This window comes from Oncorhynchus clarkii, chromosome 24 (genome assembly GCF_045791955.1).
Source record: "Oncorhynchus clarkii lewisi isolate Uvic-CL-2024 chromosome 24, UVic_Ocla_1.0, whole genome shotgun sequence".
Classification (NCBI taxonomy): domain Eukaryota; kingdom Metazoa; phylum Chordata; class Actinopteri; order Salmoniformes; family Salmonidae; genus Oncorhynchus; species Oncorhynchus clarkii.
In genome coordinates this window covers 26,252,754-26,278,308 of record NC_092170.1, presented here as the reverse complement: position 1 = coordinate 26,278,308, position 25,555 = coordinate 26,252,754, and the positions used below count along the sequence as shown (strand labels likewise).

At 45.0% G+C, this 25,555-nt stretch overlaps 1 protein-coding gene across 4 annotated transcripts in view; it reads right to left on the bottom strand.

The window, feature by feature from the left end:
* The window catches only part of LOC139382196 (neurofibromin-like), a 106,109-nt gene that overhangs the window by 68,435 nt on the left and 12,119 nt on the right, over positions 1 to 25,555 (bottom strand). For all 4 annotated transcript variants that reach the window (XM_071126075.1, XM_071126076.1, XM_071126077.1 and 1 more), the window contains exons 3-28: positions 24,562 to 24,645; positions 21,880 to 22,070; positions 19,278 to 19,384; positions 19,096 to 19,163; positions 16,105 to 16,180; positions 15,755 to 15,912; positions 15,498 to 15,671; positions 14,935 to 15,063; positions 14,737 to 14,811; positions 14,468 to 14,599; positions 14,179 to 14,316; positions 13,902 to 14,015; positions 13,668 to 13,747; positions 13,392 to 13,515; positions 12,970 to 13,216; positions 12,782 to 12,855; positions 12,601 to 12,684; positions 12,107 to 12,487; positions 11,765 to 11,904; positions 11,496 to 11,618; positions 8,228 to 8,428; positions 7,802 to 7,983; positions 7,383 to 7,594; positions 6,929 to 7,090; positions 6,716 to 6,819; positions 6,343 to 6,478 (exon numbers count right to left, since the gene is read on the bottom strand). In XM_071126075.1, coding sequence (XP_070982176.1) covers positions 6,343 to 6,478; positions 6,716 to 6,819; positions 6,929 to 7,090; positions 7,383 to 7,594; positions 7,802 to 7,983; positions 8,228 to 8,428; positions 11,496 to 11,618; positions 11,765 to 11,904; positions 12,107 to 12,487; positions 12,601 to 12,684; positions 12,782 to 12,855; positions 12,970 to 13,216; positions 13,392 to 13,515; positions 13,668 to 13,747; positions 13,902 to 14,015; positions 14,179 to 14,316; positions 14,468 to 14,599; positions 14,737 to 14,811; positions 14,935 to 15,063; positions 15,498 to 15,671; positions 15,755 to 15,912; positions 16,105 to 16,180; positions 19,096 to 19,163; positions 19,278 to 19,384; positions 21,880 to 22,070; positions 24,562 to 24,645 — 3,696 coding nt within the window. The remainder of the gene's footprint in view (positions 1 to 6,342; positions 6,479 to 6,715; positions 6,820 to 6,928; positions 7,091 to 7,382; positions 7,595 to 7,801; positions 7,984 to 8,227; positions 8,429 to 11,495; positions 11,619 to 11,764; positions 11,905 to 12,106; positions 12,488 to 12,600; positions 12,685 to 12,781; positions 12,856 to 12,969; positions 13,217 to 13,391; positions 13,516 to 13,667; positions 13,748 to 13,901; positions 14,016 to 14,178; positions 14,317 to 14,467; positions 14,600 to 14,736; positions 14,812 to 14,934; positions 15,064 to 15,497; positions 15,672 to 15,754; positions 15,913 to 16,104; positions 16,181 to 19,095; positions 19,164 to 19,277; positions 19,385 to 21,879; positions 22,071 to 24,561; positions 24,646 to 25,555) is intronic.

The following is a 25,555-nucleotide window of genomic DNA, read 5'->3' as shown; positions in this document are numbered from 1 at the left end:
ATGCAGACAATGACCCAAAACACACTGCCGCCCGGGTTTACATTGCAAATGAGGGCATAAACTGGGTCAAGATGCCACCAGAGTAAGTAGACCTTGATGTAGTAAAATAAAAGGTTAAATAAAAATAAAGAAATAAAAAAGACGTACAACACCTTCGGTAGGCCTTCAGTATATCTAAAATATTACTTTAATCTCTACATGTAGGTCTCCTGATTTAAACCGCATCTAACTTGTTTGGCATCAACTGAAAAAATGAATCCGTAACTCTGCCAAGCCGACAAGCAAAGATGAACTGGTCAAGGCCATCAAGATGTTTTGGCTAGAAAAAGACGATACAACAAATATATTGATCATCTCAGCAAGATTTTACCTGTGGTCATGGAGCTGGGTGGAAGTGCGACTAAAATGTAATTTAAATAAACAGCATTTGAATGTCTTTTTTCTTGTTATTTTATTAACGAAAGCATAAAGATGTTGATGAAGAAATACTGTACTGCTGTTTTGAGTTAGAAACGTAACACTTTAGAGTAATCAAGCATCGGATACATTGCAAGTTGAGGGATTTTCACAACAATAAAAAGTCTATTGTCTTGCTAATAGGAAACATTTGCATAATGGGATAGACCTGCTACAGTACACTTGCCTCCAGTTGCCCATCACTACTGTAAATAAAAACACAGCATCTTGTTTACAATCCTACTTCTATTAGGCTGATAAGCCTCATAGCCTACCTCAGCTAGATACTTTATATAAATCTAGGCTCCGAAAAAACTCAAATTAAGCCCTCTTGTTATTTGTAAAGTCAAATTAAAAAGATTATTGTTGAAATGAATTGCTCGACTGGTGTAGGTTTTCTCCATCTGTTGGTGTGCAACACTTGCATAACAAGTTAGCTATATTTTCAGCACCAGCCACAGTTCACCTCCTATTGATTGCGCTGCAGTTGCCGCCAGTTTAAAAAAAATGATTTAACCTTTATTTAACTAGGCAAGTCAGTTAATTAAGAACAAATTCTTATTTACAATGATGGCCTACCCTGGCCAAACCCGGATGACGCTGGGCCAATTGTGCGCCGCCCTATGCCACTCCCAATCACGGTCAGATGAGATACAGCCTGTATTCAAACCAGGGACTGTAGTAATGCCTCTTGCACTGAGATGTAGTGCCTTAGACCCCTGCGCCACTTGGGAGCCATGACCAATATATACACCAGCTCAAGTTGGGGGGGGGTCACACCTAGCCCGGCTATTAGACAATTCTTTAGTAAAGGTTGAATGGTCTATTGTTCAGCTAATAGCCCATCCTAGAAACATTGTTTGCAGAATTCACAGCCTGCTACACTTGTGAAAAACTAATAATACTTGTTCCCCTTTCCACTTGTTAAAGATTCCAATAGATAGTGTTTTTAGCCACAATCGGCCCCAACCCCAATTAATACATAAGGGTACAGTCGATAGCGTGCTAGACTTCGGGCTCTCCTTCACTGCAGCCAATGTGAGTAAAACATTTTAAATGTGTTAACCCTCTCAAGGCTGCCGGCCCAGACAGCATCCCTAGCCGCGTCCTCAGAGCATGCGCAGACCAGCTGGCTGGTGTGTTTACGGACATATTCAATCAATCCTTATCCCAGTCTGCTGTTACCACATGCTTCAAGAGGGCCATCATTGTTCCTGTTCCCAAGAAAGCGAAGGTAACTGAGCTAAACGACTACTAGCACTCACTTCCGTCATCAGAAGTGCTTTGAGAAACTAGTCAAGGATCATATCACCTCCACCCTACCTGACACCCTAGACCCACTCCAATTTGTTTACCGCCCCAATAGGTCCACAGACGATGCAATCGCCATCACACTGCCCTAACCCATCTGGACAAGAGGAATACCTATGTAAGAATGCTGGTCATCGATTACAGCTCAGCATTCAACACCATAGTACCCTCCAAACTAGTCATTAAGCTCGAGGCCCTGGGTCTTGACCTGGCCCTGTGCAACGGGGTCATGGACTTCCTGACAGGCCGCCCCCAGGTGGTGAGGGTAGGTAACAACATCTCCACTCCGCTGATCCTCAGCACTGGGGCGCCACAAGGGTGTGTTCTCAGCCCTTTCCTGTACTCCCTGTTCACCCATGACTGCGTGGCCATGCACGCTTCCAACTCAATCATCAAATTTGCAGACAACACTACAGTGGTAGGCTTGATTACAAACAACGACGAGACTGCCTACAGGGAGGTGAGGGCACTCGGCGTGTGGTGTCAGGAAAATAACCTCACACTCAATGTCAACAAAACAAAGGAGACGATCGGGGACTTTAGGAAACAGCAGAGGGAGCACCCCCGTATCCACATCGACTGGAAAGCAGTGGAGAAGGTGGAAGTTCCTCAGCGTACACATCACTGACAAACTGAAATGGTCCACCCACACAGACAGCGTGGTGAAGAAGGCGCAGCAGCGCCTTTTCAACCTCGGGAGGCTGAGGAAACTTGGCTGGTCACCTGAAACCCTCACAAACTTTTATAAATGCACAATCGAGAGCATCCTGTCAGAATGTATCACCGCCTGGTAGGCAACTGCTCCGTCCACAACCGTAAGGCTCTCCAGAGGGTAGTGAGGTCTGCACACGCATCACCGGGGGCAAACTACCTGCCCTCCAGGACACCTACACCACCGAATGTCACAGGAAGGCCATAAAGATCATCAAGGACAACAACCACCCGAGCCACTGCCTGTTCACCCCGCTATCATCCAGAAGGCGAGGTCAGTAGAGGTGCATCAAAGCTGGGACCGAGAGACTGAAAAACAGCTTCTATCTCAAGGCCATCAGACTGTTAAACAGCCATCACTAACATTGAGTGGCTGCTGCCAACATACTGACTCAATATACTTTAATAATTAAAAATTGGATGGAATAAATGTATCACTAGTCACTAGGGACGATTTTAAGTTTTCATAACAAATCGGTAATTGGCATTTTTGGACCCGATCATGGCCGATTACATTGCACTCCAGGAGGAGACTGCGTGGCAGGCTGACAACCTGTTATGCGAGTGCAGCAAGGAGCCAAGGTAAGGTGCTAGCATTAAACATATCTTATAAAAAACAATCAATCTTAACATAATCACTGGTTAACTACACATGGTTGATGATATTACTAGTTTATCTAGCTTGTCCTGCTTTGCATATAATCGATGTGGTGCCTGTTAATTTATCATTGAATCACAGCCTACTTCGCCAAACGGGTGATTTAACAAGCGCATTTGCGAAAAAAGCACTGTTGTTGCACCAATGTGTACCTAACCATAAACATCAACCCTTTTTCTTAAAATCAATACACAAGTATATAGTTAATATTGCCTGCTAACATGAATTTATTTTAACTAGAGAAATTGCGTCACTTCTCTTGCGTTCTGTGCAACAGAATCAGGGTATATGCAGCAGTTTGGGCCGCCTGGCTCGTTGCGAACTGTGAAGACTATTTCTTCCTAACAAAGACAGCCAACTTCGCCAAACGGGGGATGATTTAACAAAAGCGCATTTGCGAAAAAAGCATAATCGTTGCACGAATGTACCTAACCATAAACATCAATGCCTTTCTTAAAATCAATACACAGAAGTACATATTTTTTAAACCTGCATATTTAGCTAAAAGAAATTCATGTTAGCAGGCAATATTAAACTAAGGAAATTGTGTCACCTCTCTTGCGTTCATTGCACGCAGAGTCAGGGTATATGCAACAGTTTGGGCTGCCTGGCTCGTTGCGAACTAATTTGCCAGAATTTTACGTAATTATGACATAACATTGAGGTTGTGCAATGTAACAGGAATATTTAGACTTGTGGATGCCACCCGTTCGATAAAATATGGAAAGGTTTCGTATTTCACTGAAAGAATAAACGTTTTATTTTTGAAATTATAATTTCCGGATTTGACCATATTAATGACCTAAGGCTCGTATTTCTGTGATTATTATGTTATAATTAAGACTATGATTTGATATAGCAGTCTGACTGAGCGGTGGTAGGCAGCAGCAGGCTCGTAAGCATTCATTCAAACATCACTTTTGTGCGTTTGCCAGCAGCTCTTCGCTGTGCTTCAAGCATTGCGCTGTTTATGACTTCAAGCCTATCAACTCCCGAGATTAGGCTGGTGTAACCGATGTGAAATGGCTAGCTAGCTAGCGGGGTGCACGCTAATAGCATTTCAAACGTCACTCGCTCTGAGACTTGGAGTAGTCGTTCCCCTTGCTCTGCAAGGACCGCGGCTTTTGTGGAGCGATGGGTAACGCTGCTTCGAGGGTGGCTGTTATCGATGTGTTCCTGGTTCGAGCCCAGGAGGGCCCAGGAGCCCTGGTTCAGGAGCTCCTGGTTCGAGCCCAGGAGGGGGATGGAAGCTATACTGTTACACTGGCAATACTAAAGTGCCTATAAGAACATCCAATAGTCAAATGTATATGAAATACAAATGGTATAGAGAGAGAAATAGTCCCACAATTCCTATAATAACCTCAACCTAAAACTTCTTACCTGGGAATATTGAAGACTCATGTTAAAAGGAACCACCAGCTTTCAAATGTTCTCATGTTCTGAGCAAGGAACTTAAATGTGAGCTTTGTTACATGGCACAAATTGCAGTTTTACTTTCTTCTCCAACACTTAGTTTTTGCATTATTTAAACCAAATTTAACATGTTTCATTATTTATTTGAGGCTAAATTGATTTGATTGATGTATTTTATTAAGTTGAAATAAAAGTGTTCATTCAGTATTGTTGTAATTGTCATTATTACAAATAAATAAATAAAATAAAATGTTAAAAATATATCTTTTTTTTTAAATTGGCCGATTAATCGGTATCGGCTTTTTTTTTTTTTTGCTCCTCCATTAATCGGTATCGGTGTTGAAAAATCATAAAATTGGTGGACCTCCACTAGTCACTTCAAAAAATGCCACTTTATATAATGTTTACATACCCTACATTACTCATCTCATTTGTATATACTATACTCTATACAATCTACTTCATCTTGCCTATGCCGCACGGCCATCGTTCATCCATATATTTATATGTACATATTCTTAATCATTCCTTTACACTTGTGTGTATAAGGTAGTTGTTGTGAAATTGTTAGATTACTTGTTAGTTATTCCTGCATGGTCGGAACTAGAAGCACAAGCATTTCGCTACACTCGCATTAACATCTAGCGTAGTGTATGTAACCAATAAAATTTGATTTGAGAATGTTGAGGGTTCGAAACCTGCTTCCTGTTTGTTTCATTACATTATTATGCCGGTCTCAGAGCAAATAGCCTGGATTGTTACACCCATCTCGTTCCTCACCCTCTTCCACACGTCATTCTCCGCCTGAGTGGCTCGCTTGTGGGCGTGCTGGCAGGATATGGCAGCACCTTCGGTTGTGCGTCAAGAATTTAGCATAGCAAGTTTGTATGAAGGTCTGATAACTCACAGGTAAATAGTATTATGCTCGAACCCACTCTAGTGACAAACAAACTTTGCTGCCCTGTTTTCAAGTCGTCCACATGGCTGGGAGAACCTCCTCAGATTAATGCAGATGAAGGGAGTTAGATATGCATAGGAAGTGTAGCGGACTGTTTTTTTTTTGTATATATGAATTACAAATCAGCCTTTACTTAAATCATGTTTCTAGTCTATTGCATAGTTACAATGTGTAATCATTGATGTCCCAGGAGCAGGAGTGGTAAAGACTGTTGAAGTGCATAACTTCAAAGAATGGAGTTTGATACACCTGGTATTGGATATGACTGAAAAAAAACTTGCTAAATAGCGAATTTCGTAAATTAACTTCGACCAAAAAATATGAACAATCGGTTTTTTCTACATTAACATATTCCTCTCAATTGTACATTTTTTGCTTAACTCGTTATCACGTTATAATTACTTAGATTTGCTTCCAACGTAATGTTTTGTCAGCCATCTTTGCTGAAGGAAGTCACCAGGGACGCTCGCGTCAAATTCCTCTTTGGAACCACTCGATATGATTGGTCATGTAAAAACATTGGGACCCAAATGCATAATGAGTGCTCTAACTCCCCCTTGTGGTGGTCTGGATGAATGACGCCGTGACGCTGGTTACCTCTAAGTCTCACGGTGTAAGCACAGAATTTTTTAAAGGAGGAACCACTGTATGGATAGCAGCAATGTTAGTGGAAAGTCAGAGGAAAGTAAGAAAGTTGTGGCAGTGTGTGTATTAGAGTGAGAGCTGTTGACTAATGCCATTACTGGCACAGTGTGGAAGAAGGAAGCCAGTGGCGACAGCACTCCACCCACCCAGAGAGCAGTGTCAGGCCAGGGGTGGAATATGAGCCTACCTGGTAGAGACAGTGACACACACTGCGTAGCTGCGGAGGGAACTCGCTGGAGGAGTTGATAATGGCCAGGAAGAACCGGTCTGTGATCTGGAGAAGGTTCCGCTGGTTCTCCTCAAGGTTCTCCGACTGTTCTAGTCTACAGACAGGGAGGGTGGAGAGGACAAAAAGAGAGGAGACGGAGGTGGGGAAAGAGAGGAAGAGGAGAATCCTACAACTGTCATTCATGAAATAAAAAGTAAAAATTGCCTTGGTAACTTCCATTTAACAAGGTTACCCCCCCATAATTGCTCAAATCGATGTGCTATCTCTTACCACCACAACAGGCTACCACAGTCAAACTAACTGGTGGAATGCGTCCAGTGAAGGTTCCTACCTGGTTGTGTCCACCTCAAAGCTGATGTTGTGCCACTCTGGGGTGGTGACGACCCCTTTAAGTAGAGGCTCAAGTAGCTTCTGTAGGTACGCCGCCCCGTACACCTGACAAAGGATTTCAACGTTAAAATGGATTTAAAATGTCATGCTTGGTGTGAGTGCTTCAGGTTCTACTATTTAAAATTGTCTGTATGGGAGAGAAATGTGGTTTTACCTTGAAACAGAAGGTCATGATTTTACTGGCCAGGCTGTTGCCTCTGAACAGAGTCTGCATAGAGTCAGCCAGCTCTACCTCCTTGGAGAACATGTTCCACAGCAGCTGATACAGCAGGTGGCGGGAATCGAACAGCGTCACCAACACACGGGCCAGCTCGTCCTGAAGAAGACACACGCAGACAAAAATTCTAATACACAAAAATGCGTAAACACCTTTCTAGAACTACTAGAATTAACACACTCATACTAGCACAAGGGTGGCCAACCCTTTTTCTGGAGAGCTACAGGAGATGCAGGCTTTTACTCCAGCCTTGCACTAACATGTCTGATTCTACTAATGAATCAGCACCTTGACTAGCAGAAACAGGTGTGTTATTGTAGTGCTCTTCAGTGTGAAGGTTGGTCACCACAAGATGAGACAAAAATGACCTAGTGCTCTTTTTCGTACATACCCACTGGGATCCTGGCACCACATTGGCCAGTGCCATGGCGATGGGCAGCTCTCCCTGGTCTCCCATCATGGTGACCAGCTCCACCAGCCTCTCAAAGCGGTCAGCTAGCACCGTCTCTGCCAGTGTGTCAAACTCTGTCCCCTGCTGGAGGATCTTGGTCAGAACCTCCATGAAGGTGGCCCGTGTCTGCAGGTCCTTATGGTAGCCCAGACCTGGAGAAGGATGGATGGTGGGGGGAGGAGTGAGAGAGAGACAGAGTGACAGAGAGAGATGAAGGGTGGAAGTGGATACAGTGACATTTTAACTGAAGTTTGATTGTTCATTTTGGAAGCTATGGTCCTTGCTGGATGGAAGGACAAATGTTATGTTTGTCTGGCACTACAAAAATGTAGAGAATCACTACTGCTAAAGTAGATCACCGATTGAGTGCATTAGTCCGCTGTCCACATTGGCGTTGAGGAGGTTGGACATGGCCAGGACAGTACAGTGTCTGAGGGAGGCCAGGCGTCGAGACATGCCCCTCTTCCTCCCAACCACCGGCTGGCCATCATCCTCCACCTCACTGCAATCATTCAGCAGGTTCATAAACAGGGTAAAGTACCTGGATACAGGGGGTAAAGCAGGGTTCAGAACACTTAACTGTCAGTATGGATTCAAATTAAGTGCACATTTAAGTTAATGCATTCCTTTACTTCTATACAGAAAACACAGTTTATTTTGCGTGTGGAAATGTTACAGCATGCACAGTACAGAAAGCTGAAGAGCAGCAACAGATAACTAAGTCTCTCTGGATTAGTGTCAGCTACATGACTAAAAGGTATATGAGTAAAGCATGTTGTAGTTACTTGAGGAAGAGCTGGGACTTGGCCTCCATCAGCTCCACCCCGTCTCCCTCCTCTGGTTGTAGAGGCAGGCCAGCTAACAGAGACACCACCGCCTCCATACTGGCCTGGTCCAGGTCTCTGGTCAGACACTTGATATCGTCATCAGCAGCCTGGTTGGAGGTGCCCATCACCCAGTCTGTCAGGTACTCCACCATCTTGTTCCTGGAAGAGACATGGTGAGGGGTTGAATTAACAAAAATCTTTAAAAAAAAGGTTCATTATTGGTAGCCTTTAAAGGGGCAATCGGCAATTGCTACAGACATTTTTGGCCTTATAAACTAATGATGTATACCAGAGGTGTGGACTCGAGTCACATGACTTGGATTCGAGTCAGACTGGAGTCACAAATATAATGACTTGCAACTCGACTTTGATTTTAACACCAATGACTCATGCCTTATGACTCGACCTGACACCCTCTCCAAACCCAAATATATAAAATGATGCTATTAAAAAGTGTGCAGCGCATCAACTCTTAATTTAACGGATTACAGTTTGAATCGGACAGCAGCCAATCAAATTGTGCCAGCTGAGAAAAAGTTGCGCGTGGCAGTGCAGAGGAACGCCGATGGGTGAATTCAGATGGAGCCCTTGGAAAGATGAGGCTGTACCAACAAAAAACAGATAAAGATGACGCTGTACCAACAAAAAACAGATTGCAACTTGCAAAACAGGCAGGAAGAAAATTACAGACAGAGGCGCAACAATTTATAACTTTGTTCGACATTTGAAGCTGCACAAAGAACGGTAAGTTGTGGCTAATATACCCGACAGCTAAATACACTGCTCAAAAAAATAAAGGGAACACTTAAACAACACAATGTAACTCCAAGTCAATCACACTTCTGTGAAATCAAACTGTCCACTTAGGAAGCAACACTGATTGACAATAAATTTCACATGCTGTTGTGCAAATGGAATTGACAGGTGGAAATTATAGGCATTTAGCAAGACACCCCCAATAAAGGAGTGGTTCTGCCGGTGGGGACCACAGACCACTTCTCAGTTCCTATGCTTCCAGGCTGATGTTTTGGTCACTTTTGAATGCTGGCGGTGCTTTCACTCTAGTGGTAGCATGAGACGGAGTCTACAACTCACACAAGTGGCTCAGGTAGTGCAGCTCATCCAGGATGGCACATCAATGCGAGCTGTGGCAAGAAGGTTTGCTGTGTGTGTCAGCGTAGTGTCCAGAGCATGGAGGCGCTACCAGGAGACAGGCCAGTACATCAGGAGACGTGTAGGAGGCCGTAGGAGGGCAACAACCCAGCAGCAGGACCGCTACCTCCGCCTTTGTGCAAGGAGGAGCAGGAGGAGAACTGCCAGAGCCCTGCAAAATGACCTCCAGCAGGCCACAAATGTGCATGTGTCTGCTCAAACGGTCAGAAACAGACTCCATGAGGGTGGTATGAGGGCCCGACGTCCCCAGGTGGGGGTTGTGCTTACAGCCCAACACCGTGCAGGACGTTTGGCATTTGCCAGAGAACACCAAGATTGGCAAATTCGCCACTGGCGCCCTGTGCTCTTCACAGATGAAAGCAGGTTCACACTGAGCACATGTGACAGACGTGACAGTCTGGAGACGCCGTGGAGAACGTTCTGCTGCCTGCAACATCCTCCAGCATGACCGGTTTGGCGGTGGGTCAGTCATGGTGTGGGGTGGCATTTCTTTGGTGGGCCGCACAGCCCTTCATGTGCTCGCCAGAGGTAGCCTGACTGCCATTAGGTACCGAGATGAGATCCTCAGACCTCTTGTGAGACCATATGCTGGTGCGGTTGGCCCTGGGTTCCTCCTAATGCAAGACAATGCTAGACCTCATGTGGCTGGGGTGTGTCAGCAGTTCCTGCAAGAGGAAGGCATTGATGCTATGGACTGGCCCGCCCGTTCCCCAGACCTGAATCCAATTGAGCACATCTGGGACATCATGTCTCGCTCCATCCACCAACGCCACGTTGCACCAGACTGTCCAGGAGTTGGCGGATGCTTTAGTCCAGGTCTGGGAGGAGATCCCTCAGGAGACCATCTGCCACCTCATCAGGAGCATGCCCAGGCGTTGTAGGAAGGTCATACAGGCATGTGGAGGCCACACACACTACTGAGCCTCATTTTGACTTGTTTTAAGGACATTACAGGCTGATCCAACTTTGATGTAGTGTGGTTTTCCACTTTGATTTTGAGTGTGACTCCAAATCCAGACCTCCATGGGTTGATAAATGTGGATTTCCTTTGATCATTTTTGTGTGATTTTGTTGACAGCACATTCAACTATGTAAAGAAAAAAGTATTTAATAAGAATATTTCATTCATTCAGATCTAGGATGTGTTCCCTTTATTTTTTTGAGCAGTGTATTTTATTTACTTTACTAGTATATCATGTAGGCTAGTGTAAAGTTAAATCAATGCGCCTCCACACAGTCAGTCAGTGCGGGAACGTGATCATTGCACCCAAGATTGAGCTAGTTGGAAGCCTAAATCCTGCCTGATGTTACTGCTGTTCCTAAAACCATTGACATATGTTGGCCTAGTGTAACCACACACACAGTGTGCATGTGTGTTAAGGTTGGGGGATTGTGTACAAGCCTACATAGCCCAATTGCGCACCATAGTGATCCTCGATAATCAATCATTATTTGGGTGGGTGGGGGGGGGGGGTCTTTCTCATGGCTACCCATGTATTTCCATTGAAATCAAGTTAATTTGGAAAGTAATAAATATATAGATATTTTTAAAGGCATTTATGATTTGCGTAAATGTAATATACTAACTATTACTCTTGTTAAAAATATGAAATGCTATTACATTTGGTGAAGAGCACATTATGACTTGAGACTTGTAAAACAATGACTTGGTCTCACCTCTGATGTATACCCATTGAGTCTTGAAGAATATAACTTATAAATGCCTCATGAGCTACGTTCAACTGTCGTACCCCATCAGGACCCAAAATATAAGCTTGTTTTACTCCAATGTTTGTAAACAAAGTAAATGTAAACAAACAATACAGCCTCAAAACATGGTTAAAACTAGAATTTTATATCAGGGATTGTCAGTCCATAGCTCTGTCTATGAATTTGAGAGTGGTTATATTTCTCCAGCCCCGTCACTTAGCTTTTTACCAAAACAGGGAGACACTTTTTTATTGTTTGAACTACTGACTGACACTTTTAAGTAGCGTTTAGCTAGTTTGGCTTGTTTAGGTCTGTCCAGGAGGGGGTGCTGTCTGTCTCTCACCTGAACTTCATCTCCTGGCAGAAGGACAGGTCGTCTCGTCTCTCCATCATTACCTCCACCAACTGGCACAGCTTGGTCTTCATCTGGATGGCATGCAACGTGTTGCCGAGGATACGCACGTACCTGGGGGGTGAGATGAGACTGAATAAGGTCCTGAAGATGGACAACTGATTAGGCATTTCATAAGCTGAGTTTTATTTTTTATTTCACCTTTATTTAACCAGGTAGGCTACAACTGCGACCTGGGTGAGTAAGTGAGTGTCTCTCACCTGACCAGGTTGAGCATCATGGTCTCTATGCTGGCCTGTCCCAGGTGCTCTGAGCTGCCCTCAGCATGGTTGTCCAGTAGGTTCTTCATGATGGCGATGGTCTGTTCTACAAACTGTGTGTTAGTATCATTGATGGGGACCTGCAATAGCACAGAGACAACTCCATTAAATCAGTCTTAACTACATTCCTGCTAATGTCAACGGACCAATATTTGATAAAGAACTAATAAAATGTGATATGCTGATTGCAGCACCCTACCTGTCCTAATAAGATTTTCTATGCTAATACAATTCAAATCATTGGTTAACGTCCCCATCCTCCTCCCCAGCCCATCCACTCACCGGCCCCTGTGTGTCGAAGAAGCGTCCGATGCTGTTCCTGAGCTTGTTGAAGAGCATGTGGTACAGGACCGGGCTGAGCTCCAGCCCCAGCAGCTCCTTGACATTGGTGCGGACATGCAGACCCACCCTCTCATGACCACATACCAGCAGAGCAAGCAGGCGGTCCAGGAACATGCCCAGGGGGGTCTCAGTGGAGGAAGAGCAGGTGGCTGAGGTTCCAGCGTTGGAGACATCACAGGAGCCCACAGAGACCATGGAGTACTTACGTTCGCTCATGGGGCCCATGGGGGGGCTGTAGGTGGCGGGGCCACAGGGCTTGCTGCGCTGAGACAGACACACCCCGCCCAGAGCACACAGGAAGCCTGTCATGTTGATCCACTCCTGCAGGGGGAGACAGCGAGCAGGTATTTAGGTAGAGTTTGGAGCAGTGGTTCCCTGTGTTATTTTTATTAACGGTGAAACAAACCTAAATCCTAAAATTGAAGTGCTCTTACCTGACCATCCTCCACCTTGTTTTTGGGGAAGTTAAGAATCTGTTTGGTGTCCTGCTCCCATTTTGCAAGCGTGTCCTCCCATGCCTGGGGTGAGACATGGAAACAAGGAGGGATAAGTCAAATACTAGACGGATGTAAGCAAGGATAAACTGTATTTAAATGTTTCTCTATTCTTTCACACCTCAGTGTTTCCTGTAGTAGGGTGCTCTATCCTTCTCAACAAAGCCATCACTCTCTTCTGCAGGGTGGAGCGTCCTACCAAACACATAGTGGAACACGTAGAGGGAGTCATTTTCTTAAAGCGTTGGCCTATATAGTGACTCTCAGACCATGTTAAAGTAGTCTACAAAACACAATGTTTTTACTGACCGGTGGCCATCATGTTGCTGACGGAGGCGAACTCTGTGAAGGTGGCGTAGTTGGGCAGGATGGTCTGGACGGGCACCTCGTCAGCGGAAGAGCGGATGTCAGCCTCCTCACACAGGTGTCTGAAGCAGGACATGGCCACCAGCACGGCCTCGGTGTCAGGGCTCCACAGAAACATGTATAGACACACCTCCAGTTTGGTCTGGGCCTGTCTGCAGATGGGGATTCCACTGCCCTGCGTTGCACACTCCTGGAGGAGCAGAGAGGAGTTAGACATGTCCAACACACGCAAAACTCTCTGGACGGTTTTCCAGACCTAAGCGTCGTCCTAGACTAAAAATAATGTTTAATGGAGAATCTCCATTGAAAGTGCTTTTTAGCCCTCAATGGTTATTCTCATGTGAGGTAAGAGTCCTTGACCTCACCTTGTTCTTGAGGAGGAACTTGTTCCTGCAGATAAGGATCTCCCTCAACCACTTCAACACCTCTGTACTGTTCACCATCTGGTGACCAATCAGCTTCTTACATATCAGGAAGAGAACCTGGGAGCTTCAATGGGATAGGCCAGTGTTAAAGCCCAATGGAATCTCAACACATGCTCCTAAAGACTGGGACTACTACTGAATCCATGACCAGTGTGTCTGTCTACATGGAATATATCTGGACTGAAAAGCCCATAGAACTAAACCATGTCCTTGTACCTGATGTCCCAGAAGGTTTCAATGGGGGCCTCAGGGTTCCACAGCTCAATGGTCTCAGGCAGGTGCAGCACCAGCAGAGCCTGGCCAGGGAGAAACAGAGACAGAGAGAAATGTGCCTTCCTTGAAGTTGACAATTCAATGCTAGGGAATAGAGTTGAAATGGACAGAATGAGAAAGAATAAAGAAGCAGAGTAGATGGAGTGAGAGTAAGGGAGAGAAGGAGTGTGAACTGACCTCCATGGCTTCCTGGGAGAGCTGGGCTGTGTTGGCCAAGGGCACCAGCTGCACCAGGCCTGCGATCAGCTCTGCTGTGCTGCTCTGAGTCTCCTGAGCCTGCTTCCCTGGGTTCTACAACACACACACGTTAAACGTGCATGTATGGGTGAAAGTAAGGGCAGAGAGGAAACACAAACATTCACACAAGTGGAAGGGAGGGTGTAAAACTATTCAAACAGAGCCAAGGGACAGGACATTGTCTCAGTATGTTTGTGGTGGTTGGTGTAAGACGTACGTGCAGCATGAGTTTGGGGTCGGCGTGGATGAGTTTGACCAGGACGAGGAGGAGGCACTTGTAGCTGCGTGTGTCCAGATCTGTGGTTCTCTCTTTGAACTTAAGGCTGGTGGTCATCTTCTCTTTAAATGACAGACTCTGTCAGAGAGAGAAGTTGTACCTTTAGGTGTAACTAAGACATAGTGGTCCTAGGTGGTTGGCTTATACAGGAAAACAAAAGGTAAGTGGGTTTCCAACAATTGGTGCGACAGTGAGTGTGAATATGAGTGTGTGTGGTCCCCTTTCTCACCGATGTCATGCGTAGTGGGGCGTGTGTGTGAAGGCCTTGCATCACTCGGCTCAGAGTGTCTGAGAACATTAGTCGCAGCTCTCCAGAGTAGCAGTACACTGCATCAATCTTAGACCACCAGTCCAGATCAGACTAGTACAAAGAGGATATAAGAGAAGCTCATTAATATTGCACTCCTGTAGGAACGGCAATTGAGATCAACACCGTCCTATCAACTGTACTTAGACTGAACTTGGTAGTAAGTAGTAGTGGAGACGGTACACACTTACATTGGTGATGATTCTGTGCAGGGAGTTGACCAGGACAAAGTGAAAGGTAGAGGGGGAGGACGACGCCAAACAGACCTGAGGAGATGAATAAAGACAATGTTTCGTCAAAATTGCCGCTTTGACAGTTAGGTAAAGCATCATTCAGACATGGTCTGCACATTTCTCAACCGATGCACTGAGGTGAGCAGACTGACTGACCTTAAAGTGCTGATTGTTGTGAGGGTTGATACGGAAACAGGAGACGAAGCAGTCGATCATGAGGTCCACGTCTGCATTCTGGCTGCCTGCCCCGCGAGAGAAGGGCTTGGTGGGGCTGAAGAGCAGGGCCTGATGGAATAGATAGGAGGAGGAAGCTGCATGTCACCGTCTGCAATATCCAAATGAACCAAATTCACAATTAACCATAACACAAGGGGCTTTGTGTAGTTCTGAGATGGTTGGATGGGTATTAGAAAAATGGTCATAGCTCCATAGCGGTAGCACTAGCACAACAGTTGCACTTCTAAAAGGTCTAAGGGGTAGCCGTAGGCATATCAATCAGAGTTTACCGTTCAGGACGTTGTAGATAGAAATGTCTATACAGAAGAGGACATTGTCAATTTTACTCCACAACATAAATGACTAACATAAAACCCAGACAAGCATCCACAAGCATTGCTACACTCGCAATAACATCTGCTAACCATGTGTGTTTGATTTGACACCACTGCTGTAGCATTCCCTAGCACCCAAATGGCAACAGAGTGGTTGGTCGTTCTGACCTTGAGGTCCACCACGAAGGACTGCACCAGGAGGAAGATGCCGGAGTGGTCCTCCAAGTTGATGTAGGTGGAGGCCTTGCACAGTTTGACACAGGCGATGGCAGCACTCTCTGTTAGTTGCTTGCTGCCCCCCTGGCCTGCTAGGGCCTTCCTCAAGCTCTCCAGGAACAGCTTCTGTAGCAAGACAGAGAAAGCAACTATAAGTCACACTACCTATTTAATCTCAGTGTGTGTGTGTGTGTGTTCTCTCATCTCACCTTGTTGGCCTTGCTCTCCTCCACCACCTCTCGAGAGATGACGTGTGTGATCTCGGGACAGAGGATGAGGAGGATGATCTGTAGAGGCCACACTGCTGCCTTCCTCTTGGCACTCTCAGCAAAGCTGTCCACCAGGTCAAACAGCCTCTCTGCAGCATCTAAAGGGCGTGCACAGAGACAGACACACACGAGTGAGATAGCCCTAAACTCACCTAACTTCTTGAGTGTCCTTAACTGTTCCCTACAGTCCCTTTGAATCCGTTTTGAGATTTAACATGGATTTTTTTTTTTAAGTGCATGTTGTGACAGTATCTGTTTCAGTCCAATACAAGGCTATTGAGAATACTGACCTGCCATGTCTGTCTGTGGTCTCTGGTAGAGCGTGGTAAACTCATCAGGGTAGTTCTCCACCCAGTTCCAAAAGGCCTGCGGAGGAACAAAAACATTTAACTGTCCTCTAGAACTGACAGTAGCTAAAGTACCAGTCACAAGTTTGGGCACACCTACTCATTCAAGGATTTTTCTTCATTTCTACATTGTAGAGTAATAGTGAAGACATCAAAACTATGAGGAATGACCCATCTCAATTGGGTTGAGGTAGGAAGATCGTGGAGGCCAGGTCATCTGATGCAGCACTCCATTACTCTCCTTTGGTCAAATAGCCCTTACACAGCCTGGAGGTGTGTTTTGGGTCATTGTCCCATTAAGCGCAAACCAGATGGGATGGTGTATTAATGCAGAATGCTGTGATAGCCATGCTGGTTAAGTGTGTCTTGAATTTTAAACAAAGACACGGCGGTTGGAACCAAAAATCTCAAATTTGGACTCCTCAGACCAAAGGACCGATTTACACCGGTTTAATGTCCAATGCTCGTGTTTCTTCTTCTTATTGGTGTCCTTTAGTAGAGTTTCTTTGCAGCAATTCGACCATGAAGGCCTGATTCACACAGTCTCCTCGGAACCGTTGAGGTTGAGATGTGTCTGTTACTTGAACTCTGTGAAGCATTTATTTGTGCTGCAGTTTCTGAGGCTGGTAAATCTAATGAACTTATCCTCTGCAGCAGAGGTAACTCTGGGTCTTCCTTTCCTGTGGTGCTATGATGAAACTGATAACCAGTTCATCATAGCGCTTGGATGGGTTTTGCGACTGCACTTGAAGAAACATTCAGAGTTGTTGAAATGTTCTGTATTAACTGACCTTCATGTCTTAAAGTAATGATGTTGTTTCTCTTTGCTTATTGGAGCTGTTCTTGCCATAATATGGACTTGGTCTTTTACCAAATAGGGCTATCTTCTGTATACCCCCTACCTTGTCACAATACAACTGATTGGCTCAAATGCATTAAGGAAAGAAATTCCACAAATGAACAAGGCACACCTGTTATTTGAAATGCATTCCAGGTGACTACCTCATGAAGCTGGTTGAGAGAATGCCAAGAGTGTGCAAAGCTGTCATCAAGGCAAAAGGTGGCTACTTTGAAGAATCTCAAATATATTTAGAATTGTTTAAAACTTTTTTGGTTACTACATGGCTACGTGTGTTATTTCATAGTTTTGATGTCTTCACTATTCAACAATGTAGAAAAAAATAACTGGAATGAGTAGGTGTCCAAACTTTTGACTGGTACTGTACGTTTCCATGAACTTGTCCAGTTATTTTTTACAACATTTAGAATGTTTGCATAGAAAATATATCAACTGCCTGCTACGGTGCATTTCCATTCAACCGTCTTGTCGATAAAAACAGTTGGACTTAATGACGTCAGACCCCCCCCCCCAAAAAAAATTGTTTTACTAAAATTAGGGCCAAAACCTAGGTATCGAATAAACATGGTTTGTTTTCGGCAATTTGCGCATTAATAAATTGGTGACAGCCTGTCTGCTCTCCCACCCATCTGCTTCATGTCTCAGGTAGCCCTCCCTCCCACCTGCTTCATGTCTCAGATAGACCTCCCTCCCACCTGCTTCATGTCTCAGGTAGCCCTCCCTCCCATCTGTTTCATGTCTCAGGTAGCCCTCCCTCCCATCTGTTTCATGTCTCAGATAGACCTCCCTCCCATCTGCTTCATGTCTCAGGTGGCCCTCCCTCCCATCTCTTTCATGTCTCAGGTAGCCCTCCCTCCCACCTGCTTCATGTCTCAGGTAGCCCTCCCTCCCATCTGTTTCATGTCTCAGGTAGCCCTCCCTCCCATCTGCTTCATGTCTCAGGTAGCCCTCCCTCCCATCTGCTTCATGTCTCAGGTAGCCCTCCCTCCCACCTGCTTCATGTCTCAGGTAGCCCTCCCTCCCACCTGTTTCATGTCTCAGGTAGCCCTCCCTCCCACCTGCTTCATGTCTCAGGTAGCCCTCCCTCCCACCTGCTTCATGTCTCAGGTAGCCCTCCCTCCCACCTGCTTCATGTCTCAGGTAGCCCTCCCTCCCACCTGTTTCATGTCTCAGGTAGCCCTCCCTCCCACCTGCTTCATGTCTCAGGTAGCCCTCCCTCCCACCTGCTTCATGTCTCAGGTAGCCCTCCCTCCCACCTGTTTCATGTCTCAGGTAGCCCTCCCTCCCACCTGTTTCATGTCTCAGGTAGCCCTCCCTCCCACCTGTTTCATATCTCAGGTAGCCCTCCCTCCCACCTGCTTCATATCTCAGGTAGCCCTCCCTCCCACCTGCTTCATGTCTCAGGTAGCCCTCCCTCCCACCTGCTTCATGTCTCAGGTAGCCCTCCCTCCTATCTGCTTCATGTCTCAGGTAGCCCTCCCTCCCACCTGCTTCATGTCTCAGGTAGCCCTCCCTCCTATCTGCTTCATGTCTCAGGTAGCCCGCAAAATCCAGCATGGAAATAATATAAGAATTGACTACTACATGCCATGTTTAAATAAGTCTCATGTGGCAACGTATTGCAACGGTCCGTGCCATGGTGAAACTTGCACTCCTGTAAAATAATTGGATAGTGCAACTTGCATTCAGCCAACCAGAAAAGCAAGTAAAAGCAATTCAGGCCTTCTTGAAAGTCAGGATAATCGGTGTCCTGCAAAAATATATTATTTTGAAGTTAAATATATATTTAGCAATTAACTGTGTTGTGGAGTTTTATAGTTGTGTCTGGCATCACATGTACCTTCTAAATTATTAGTCAATCATTTATTTTAAATACATTGTTTTCATAATCTTTTGCCAAATAAACCTGGGTCAATGGAAACCTGCATAGTGATGTCCTCAAAGTGGAACATTTTATTTTAAACATTTCACCAGCAGCCAAGAGGTGGCAGTAGTGAAAACCACAAATAATATAATACACCAACTTCATAAACACAAAACAGCAGCACTGAATACAGATATATTGGCACACAAACCTTTTCCAAACTGTTAATGACAGCAAGTTGGGCAGGTTTCTTCAGGGCTTTGAATTTGAATACCGTTTCTGAGAGGACGCAGTGAAAAGTAATAGAGTATTAGCAAAAAACATCAAAATACACAGAATCCAGGAGTTAAAAAATACATGAAGTATGACAGAGGGAATTGAGTGAGTAGCTACCTTGGAGCAGTCTTTTAAGTTTGAAGCAGTCCACATTGATGTACTGCATGAGCTCTATATCATGGACATCCACAGTGTCTTCTGAACAGACTGTCAGCTCCTGCAACCTGGGGGAGAACACAATGGATAAGGAATTTTAAACACTGCCGGGGAACAAGTTTGTCCTGTCAAACATGATATCCTGAGATTTGATTCTACCACAGCTTCTCATTAGAAAGGAGGGAAAGAAGAAGGCGTGGACAATAGGGAAAAGAGGACAGCCTTGTAGAGCCTGCTTTTTTGACATCCCATCTTCCTTCAAGACAGAACACTGACATATGGATCAATGATGTGAAACGTTCAGAATGTTGCAGATAGAAACCTTGCCCCTGACGAATGTGGCGGTCTTTGTCTCAATTCTTCCAACTTACAGTGCATTTGAAAAGTATTCAGACCCCTTCAAGTTTTCTACAGCCTTATTCTAAAATGGATTCAATTGTCCCGTCCCCCCGAATCAATATACACACTATGCCGCACAATGGCAAAGCAAAAACTGTTTTTTAGAAATGTCTCACATTTATATAAGTATTCAGAACCTTTACTCAGTACTTTGTTGAAGCACCTTTGGCTGTGATTACAGCCTTGCGTATTCTTGGTTATGACACTACAAGCTTGGCACACTTGTATTTGGGGAGTTTCTCCCCTTCTTCCCTGCAGATCCTCTCAAACTCTGTCAGGTTGGATGGGGAGCGTCGCTGCACAGCTGTTTTCAGGTCTCTCTGGAGATGTTCGATCGGGTTCAAGTCCGTGCTTTGGCTGGGCCCCTCAAGGACATTGAGACTTGTATTGAAGCCACTCCTGTGCTGTCTTGACTGTGTGCTAATGGTCGTTGTCCTGTTGGAAGGTGAACCATCGCCCAAGTCTGAGGTCCTGATCAGATTTTCATCAAGGACCTCTGTACTTTGCTCCGTTCATCTTTCCCTCGATCCTGACTAGTCTCCCAGTCCCTGCCACTGAAAAACATCCCCACAGAATGATGCTGCCACCACTCTTCACCTTAGGGATGGTGCCAGGTTTCCTCCAGATGTGACGATTGGCGTTCAGGCCAAATAGGTCAATCATGGTTTCATCAGACCAGAGAATCTTGTTTCTCATGATCAGAGTCCTTTAGGTGCCTTTTGGCAAACTCCAAGCAGGCTGTTATGTGCCATCTCCACATATGAACTCCAGAGCTCTGTCCGAGTGAACATCGGGTTCTTGGTCACCTCCCTGACCAAGGCCTTACTCCCCTGATTGCTCAGTTTGGCCGGGCTGCCAGATATAGGAAGAGTCTTAGTGGTTCCAAACTTCTTCCATTTAAGAATGATGGAGGCCACTGTGTTCTTGGGGACATTCAATGCTGCAGACATTTGTTGGTACCCTTCGCCAGCTCTGTGCCTCGAAACAATCATGTCTCGGAGCTCGACGGACAACTCCTTCGACCTCAGTTTTTGCTCTGACATGCACTGTCAACTGTGGGACCTTATATAGACAGGTGTGCCTTTCCAAATCATGTCCAATCAATTGAATTTACACAGCAGAACTCCAATCAAGTTGTAGAAACATCTCAAGGATGATTAATGGAAACAGGATGCACTGGAGCTCAATTTCAAATCTCATTGTAAAGGGGCTGAATACTTCTGTAAATAAGGCATTTGGTTTTTTTTGCAAAAAAAAAAAAAAAAATGCTTTCGCTTTGTCATTATGGGCTTTTGTGTGTAGATTGATGAGAATAAGGCTGTAAATTAACAATGTCGAAAAGTCAAGGGGTCTGAATACTTAGCAAATGCACTGTATGTTGTGTGGAAAGCCATTTCATTTGTAAGTACTGAAATTATAAGTTGTCATGGTAAACTTGTTGCTCATGAGAGGCTGCAAATATTAACCACATTTCATGACAATAACTCAAAAGGGATAGGAAATATGCTTGTTCAAAGTTTGGAATTTCAGTTGATTACTATAGCACCCCACTTGGGCCAATCAGTATAATTTTATAAATGTCAGATCTCTATAGCTGGATGTATCATTCATCGTAGTGATGAACGTACGGAGACAGATCCACAGTGCCCTCCCCAATTTCATCATGAGGGAAAATGAACCTAATAGAACAATAAAACAGGGAATCCTGATCGCGCTCTTTTTACTTTCTATAACGTTGCACCATCCTGAACATCCTGGGTGGGGAGGGAGGGATTTCATTCATGACTGGGCTAACAGTTCGGTGACCTTGTCCATGACTGGCTGCTAAACGGAATTGCTTAGGTACACAAACAAGTAAACTTCTCATATGACATGAGCAGGAATGGGGGCACAAACAGTCTCTTCATCATGACTTCTGAGGGCACAAAATAATTTGTAATACTACACTTCTGGGAAAATCAGGTCTAGTGGAACTTTTTAAAAGACACAAATGCATTTTTTGACAAAAGACAATAACGTAGATCAATTGCCATGGACCTTGGAAGAACAACAGGGTGAGCAGGCTATTGTTCCAGCCCTGTACTAACACACCTGATCAACAGTGACATTGACACAGAATTAGCCAACACAGTCTGTAGCTCCTCAGGATCAGGGTTAGCATTACCTGGTGGAGATGCGGCTGAAGACAGCGTTGAAGTTGTTGCAGCTGAGGGAGAAGAGGACCCCTGAGGCGGAGGCACGGAGCTCAGCAGCGTGCTGGTGGCCCTCGCGGTACGTGTGGATGAAGTGACAGATCTCAGGCAGCAGCTGCTTCACCAGCATGGTCTCATCCAGACGTAGGCAGTCCTTGGATTGCTGGGGGGACAGTGGGAAGAGGAAGACATAGAAAAAGAGAAGGAAAACCATGAGAGGAAAGTATGTGTGCAAGCTGGATTCTTTAGGTTATCTGAGAAAATAAGGAGTTCTTTTCAGGTTATCAGTGGCAACTTCTCACATACAGTCGTGGCCAAAAGTTTTGAGAATGACAGAAATAATCATTTCCACAGGTGTTACTATGGAATACTGACGTATAATTACAAGCATTTCATAAGTGTCAAAGGATTTTATTGACAATTACATGAATTTGATGCATAGAGTCAATATTTTCAGTGTTGACCCTTCTTTTTCAAGACCTCTGCAATCCACCCTGGCATGCTGTCAATTAACTTCTGGGCCACATCCTGACTGATGGCAGCCCATTCTTGCATAATCAATGCTTGGAGTTTGTCAGAATTTGTGGGTTTTTGTTTGTCCACCCACCTCTTCAGGATTGACCACAAGTTCTCAATGGGATTAAGGTCTGGGGAGTTTCCTGGCCATGGACCCAAAATATTGATGTTTTGCTCCCCGAGCCACCTAGTTATCACTTTTGCCTTATGGCAAGGCGTTCCATCATGCTGGAAAAGGCATTGCTCGACCCCAAACTGTTCCTGGATTTTTGGGAGAAGTTGATCTCGGAGGATGTGTTGGTACCATTCTTTATTCATGGCTGTGTTCTTAGGCAAACTTGTGAGTGAGCCCACTCCCTTGGCTGAGAAGCAACCCCACACATGAATGGTCTCAGGATGCTTTACTGTTGGCATGACACAGGACCGATGGTAGCGCTCACCTTGTCTTCTCCGGACAAGCTTTTTTCCGGATGCCCCACAAAAAATCGGAAAGGGGATTCATCAGAGAAAATGACTTTACCCCAGTCCTCAGCAGTCCAATCCCTGTACCCTTTGCAGAATATCAGTCTGTCCCTGATATTTGTCCTGGAGAGAAGTGGCTTCTTTGCTGCCCTTCTTGACACCAGGCCATTCTCCAAAAGTCTTCGCCTCACTGCACTCACACCTGCCTGCTGCCATTCCTGAGCAAGCTCTGTACTGGTGGTGCCCCGATCCCGCAGCTGAATCAACGTTAGGAGACGGTCCTGGCGCTTGCTGGACTTTCTTGGGCGCCCTGAAGCCTTCTTCACAACAATTGATACGCTCTCCTTGAAGTTCCTGATGATCCGATAAATGGTTGATTTCGGTGCAATCTTACTGCCAGCAATATCCTTGCCTGTGAAGCCCTTTTTATGCAAAGCAATGATGACGGCACGTGTTTGCTTGCAGGTAACCATGGTTGACAGAGGAAGAACAATGATTCCAAGCAATGTTGAAGCTTCCAGTCTGTTATTCGAACTCAATCAGCATGACAGAGTGATCTCCAGCCTTGTCCTCGTCAACACTCACACCTGTGTTAACAAGATAATCACTGACATGATGTCAGCTGGTCCTTTTATGGCAGGGCTGAAATGCAGTGGAAATGTTGTTTGGGGATTTAGTTCATTTGCATGGCAAAGAGGGACTTTGCAATCAATTGCAATTCATCTGATCACAATTAATCTCTTCATAACATTCTGGAGTATATGCAAATTGCCATCATACAAACTGAGACAGCAGACTTTGTGAAAATGTATGTGTGTGTCATTCTCAAAACTCTTGGCCACGACTGTACTTTGGATTTATCCAGCTGGATATGCAATACATGTATGTGGGTTAAGTGCGTCTCTTTGGGGCAAAAGCACAGCATGTCCGACCTGGGATTCACCAGCGCTCCCATTGGCTCATTTCCAAAACTCGTTGGGTCAAATTGGCAGCCTCATACCAGGACAGATTGCATACAACTGCATTCAAAACCTGTTGCTCACCCTTATGTAGGAAATAGTCGAACACAAAACAACTACTATACTTACATTTTAAAACGTAAGATGTCTAATTCAAAACGAGAGTTCCATAGCATCCATGAGGGGAGCAGCTGGCTTCTATCTGACAACATGCACTAATGAAAAACCTATACAGGAAACTTCCGGGAATCCCATTGGAGGCAGGGAAAGCACTAACAAAAGTCAAGGAAACACCTGCAAATGTAATCTTCTGCTGCACAGTTGCAGAACAGATCAGAGCAGAGGCACCTATTTCAGAGGTGAAGAGAAAGCACGACTGAAGGAAGGGGTTTAAGTGTATTAACAGAGGTCTGTCTGTAAAAAACAGAGAGAGACAGAACAGAGATCCAGCCAACCAATGTAATGCTGACGTTGTGTTGGAAGACCCATAGCGTTTTAGAATATTGGTGCAATAAGAGCCAATATATTGAGGCCAGTGCTCTTGACTGATAATATTCAATAACAGAAAACTGTGAGTTGGGAGGGCTAAAAACTAAAATGGAGAACGGTTTATACACAAGCACACACAAACAACTGTAGTGGGATAAGTTAGCAGACCAACTAAAGGTGATGTAAGGTGGGATACAGTGGATGCAGACTGTATGGGGGTTTCCTCACCGATGCTAGGCACTTCTCCAGTGTGTCCAGGATAATTAGCTGGGAGAGGTAGAGGTTCTTCTCAGCAGCTTCCCCAAATATACGCTGGAGAGGAGAGGTTACAGACACAGATGACACAGTGATTCAGCAAACAACACTTCCAGCCCTTTGTGTGCATCCTACACTTGAGTTGAATTGGAGTTTTCACACAATACACATGCCTACTAGAAGGTAGGGTTTAGAGGTCGACCGATTATGATTTTTCAACGCCTATACCGATTACTGGAGCACCAAGAAAAGCCAATACAGATTTTTTTTTTTTTTTTTTTTTTTTTTTTACAGATTTCTAAAAATCTTATACAGTGGGGAGAACATTTGATAACCTGCCAAATCGCAGTGTTTCCTACTTACAAAGCATGTAGAGGTCTGTAATTTTTATCATAGAAAATCACATTGTATGATATTTAAGTAATTAATTTGCATTTTATTGCATGACATAAGTATTTGATACATCAGAAAAGCAGAACTTAATATTTGGTACAGAAACCTTTGTTTGCAATTACAGAGATCATCCGTTTCCTGTAGTTCTTGACCAGGTTTGCACACACTGCAGCAGGGATTTTGGCCCACTCCTCCATACAGACCCTTCAGGTTTCGGGGTTGTCGCTGGGCAATACGGACTTTCAGCTCCCTCCAAAGATTTTCTATTGGGTTCAGGTCTGGAGACTGGCTAGGCCACTCCAGGACCTTGAGATGCTTCTTACGGAGCCACTCCTTAGTTGCCCTGGCTGTGTGTTTCGGGTCGTTGTCATGCTGGAAGACCCAGCCACGACCCATCTTCAATGCTCTTACTGAGGGAAGGAGGTTGTTGGCCAAGATCTCGCAATACATGGCCCCATCCATCCTCCCCTCAATACGGTGCAGTCGTCCTGTCCCCTTTGCAGAAAAGCATCCGCAAAGAATGATGTTTCCACCTCCATCATTCACGGTTGGGATGGTGTTCTTGTGGTTGTAC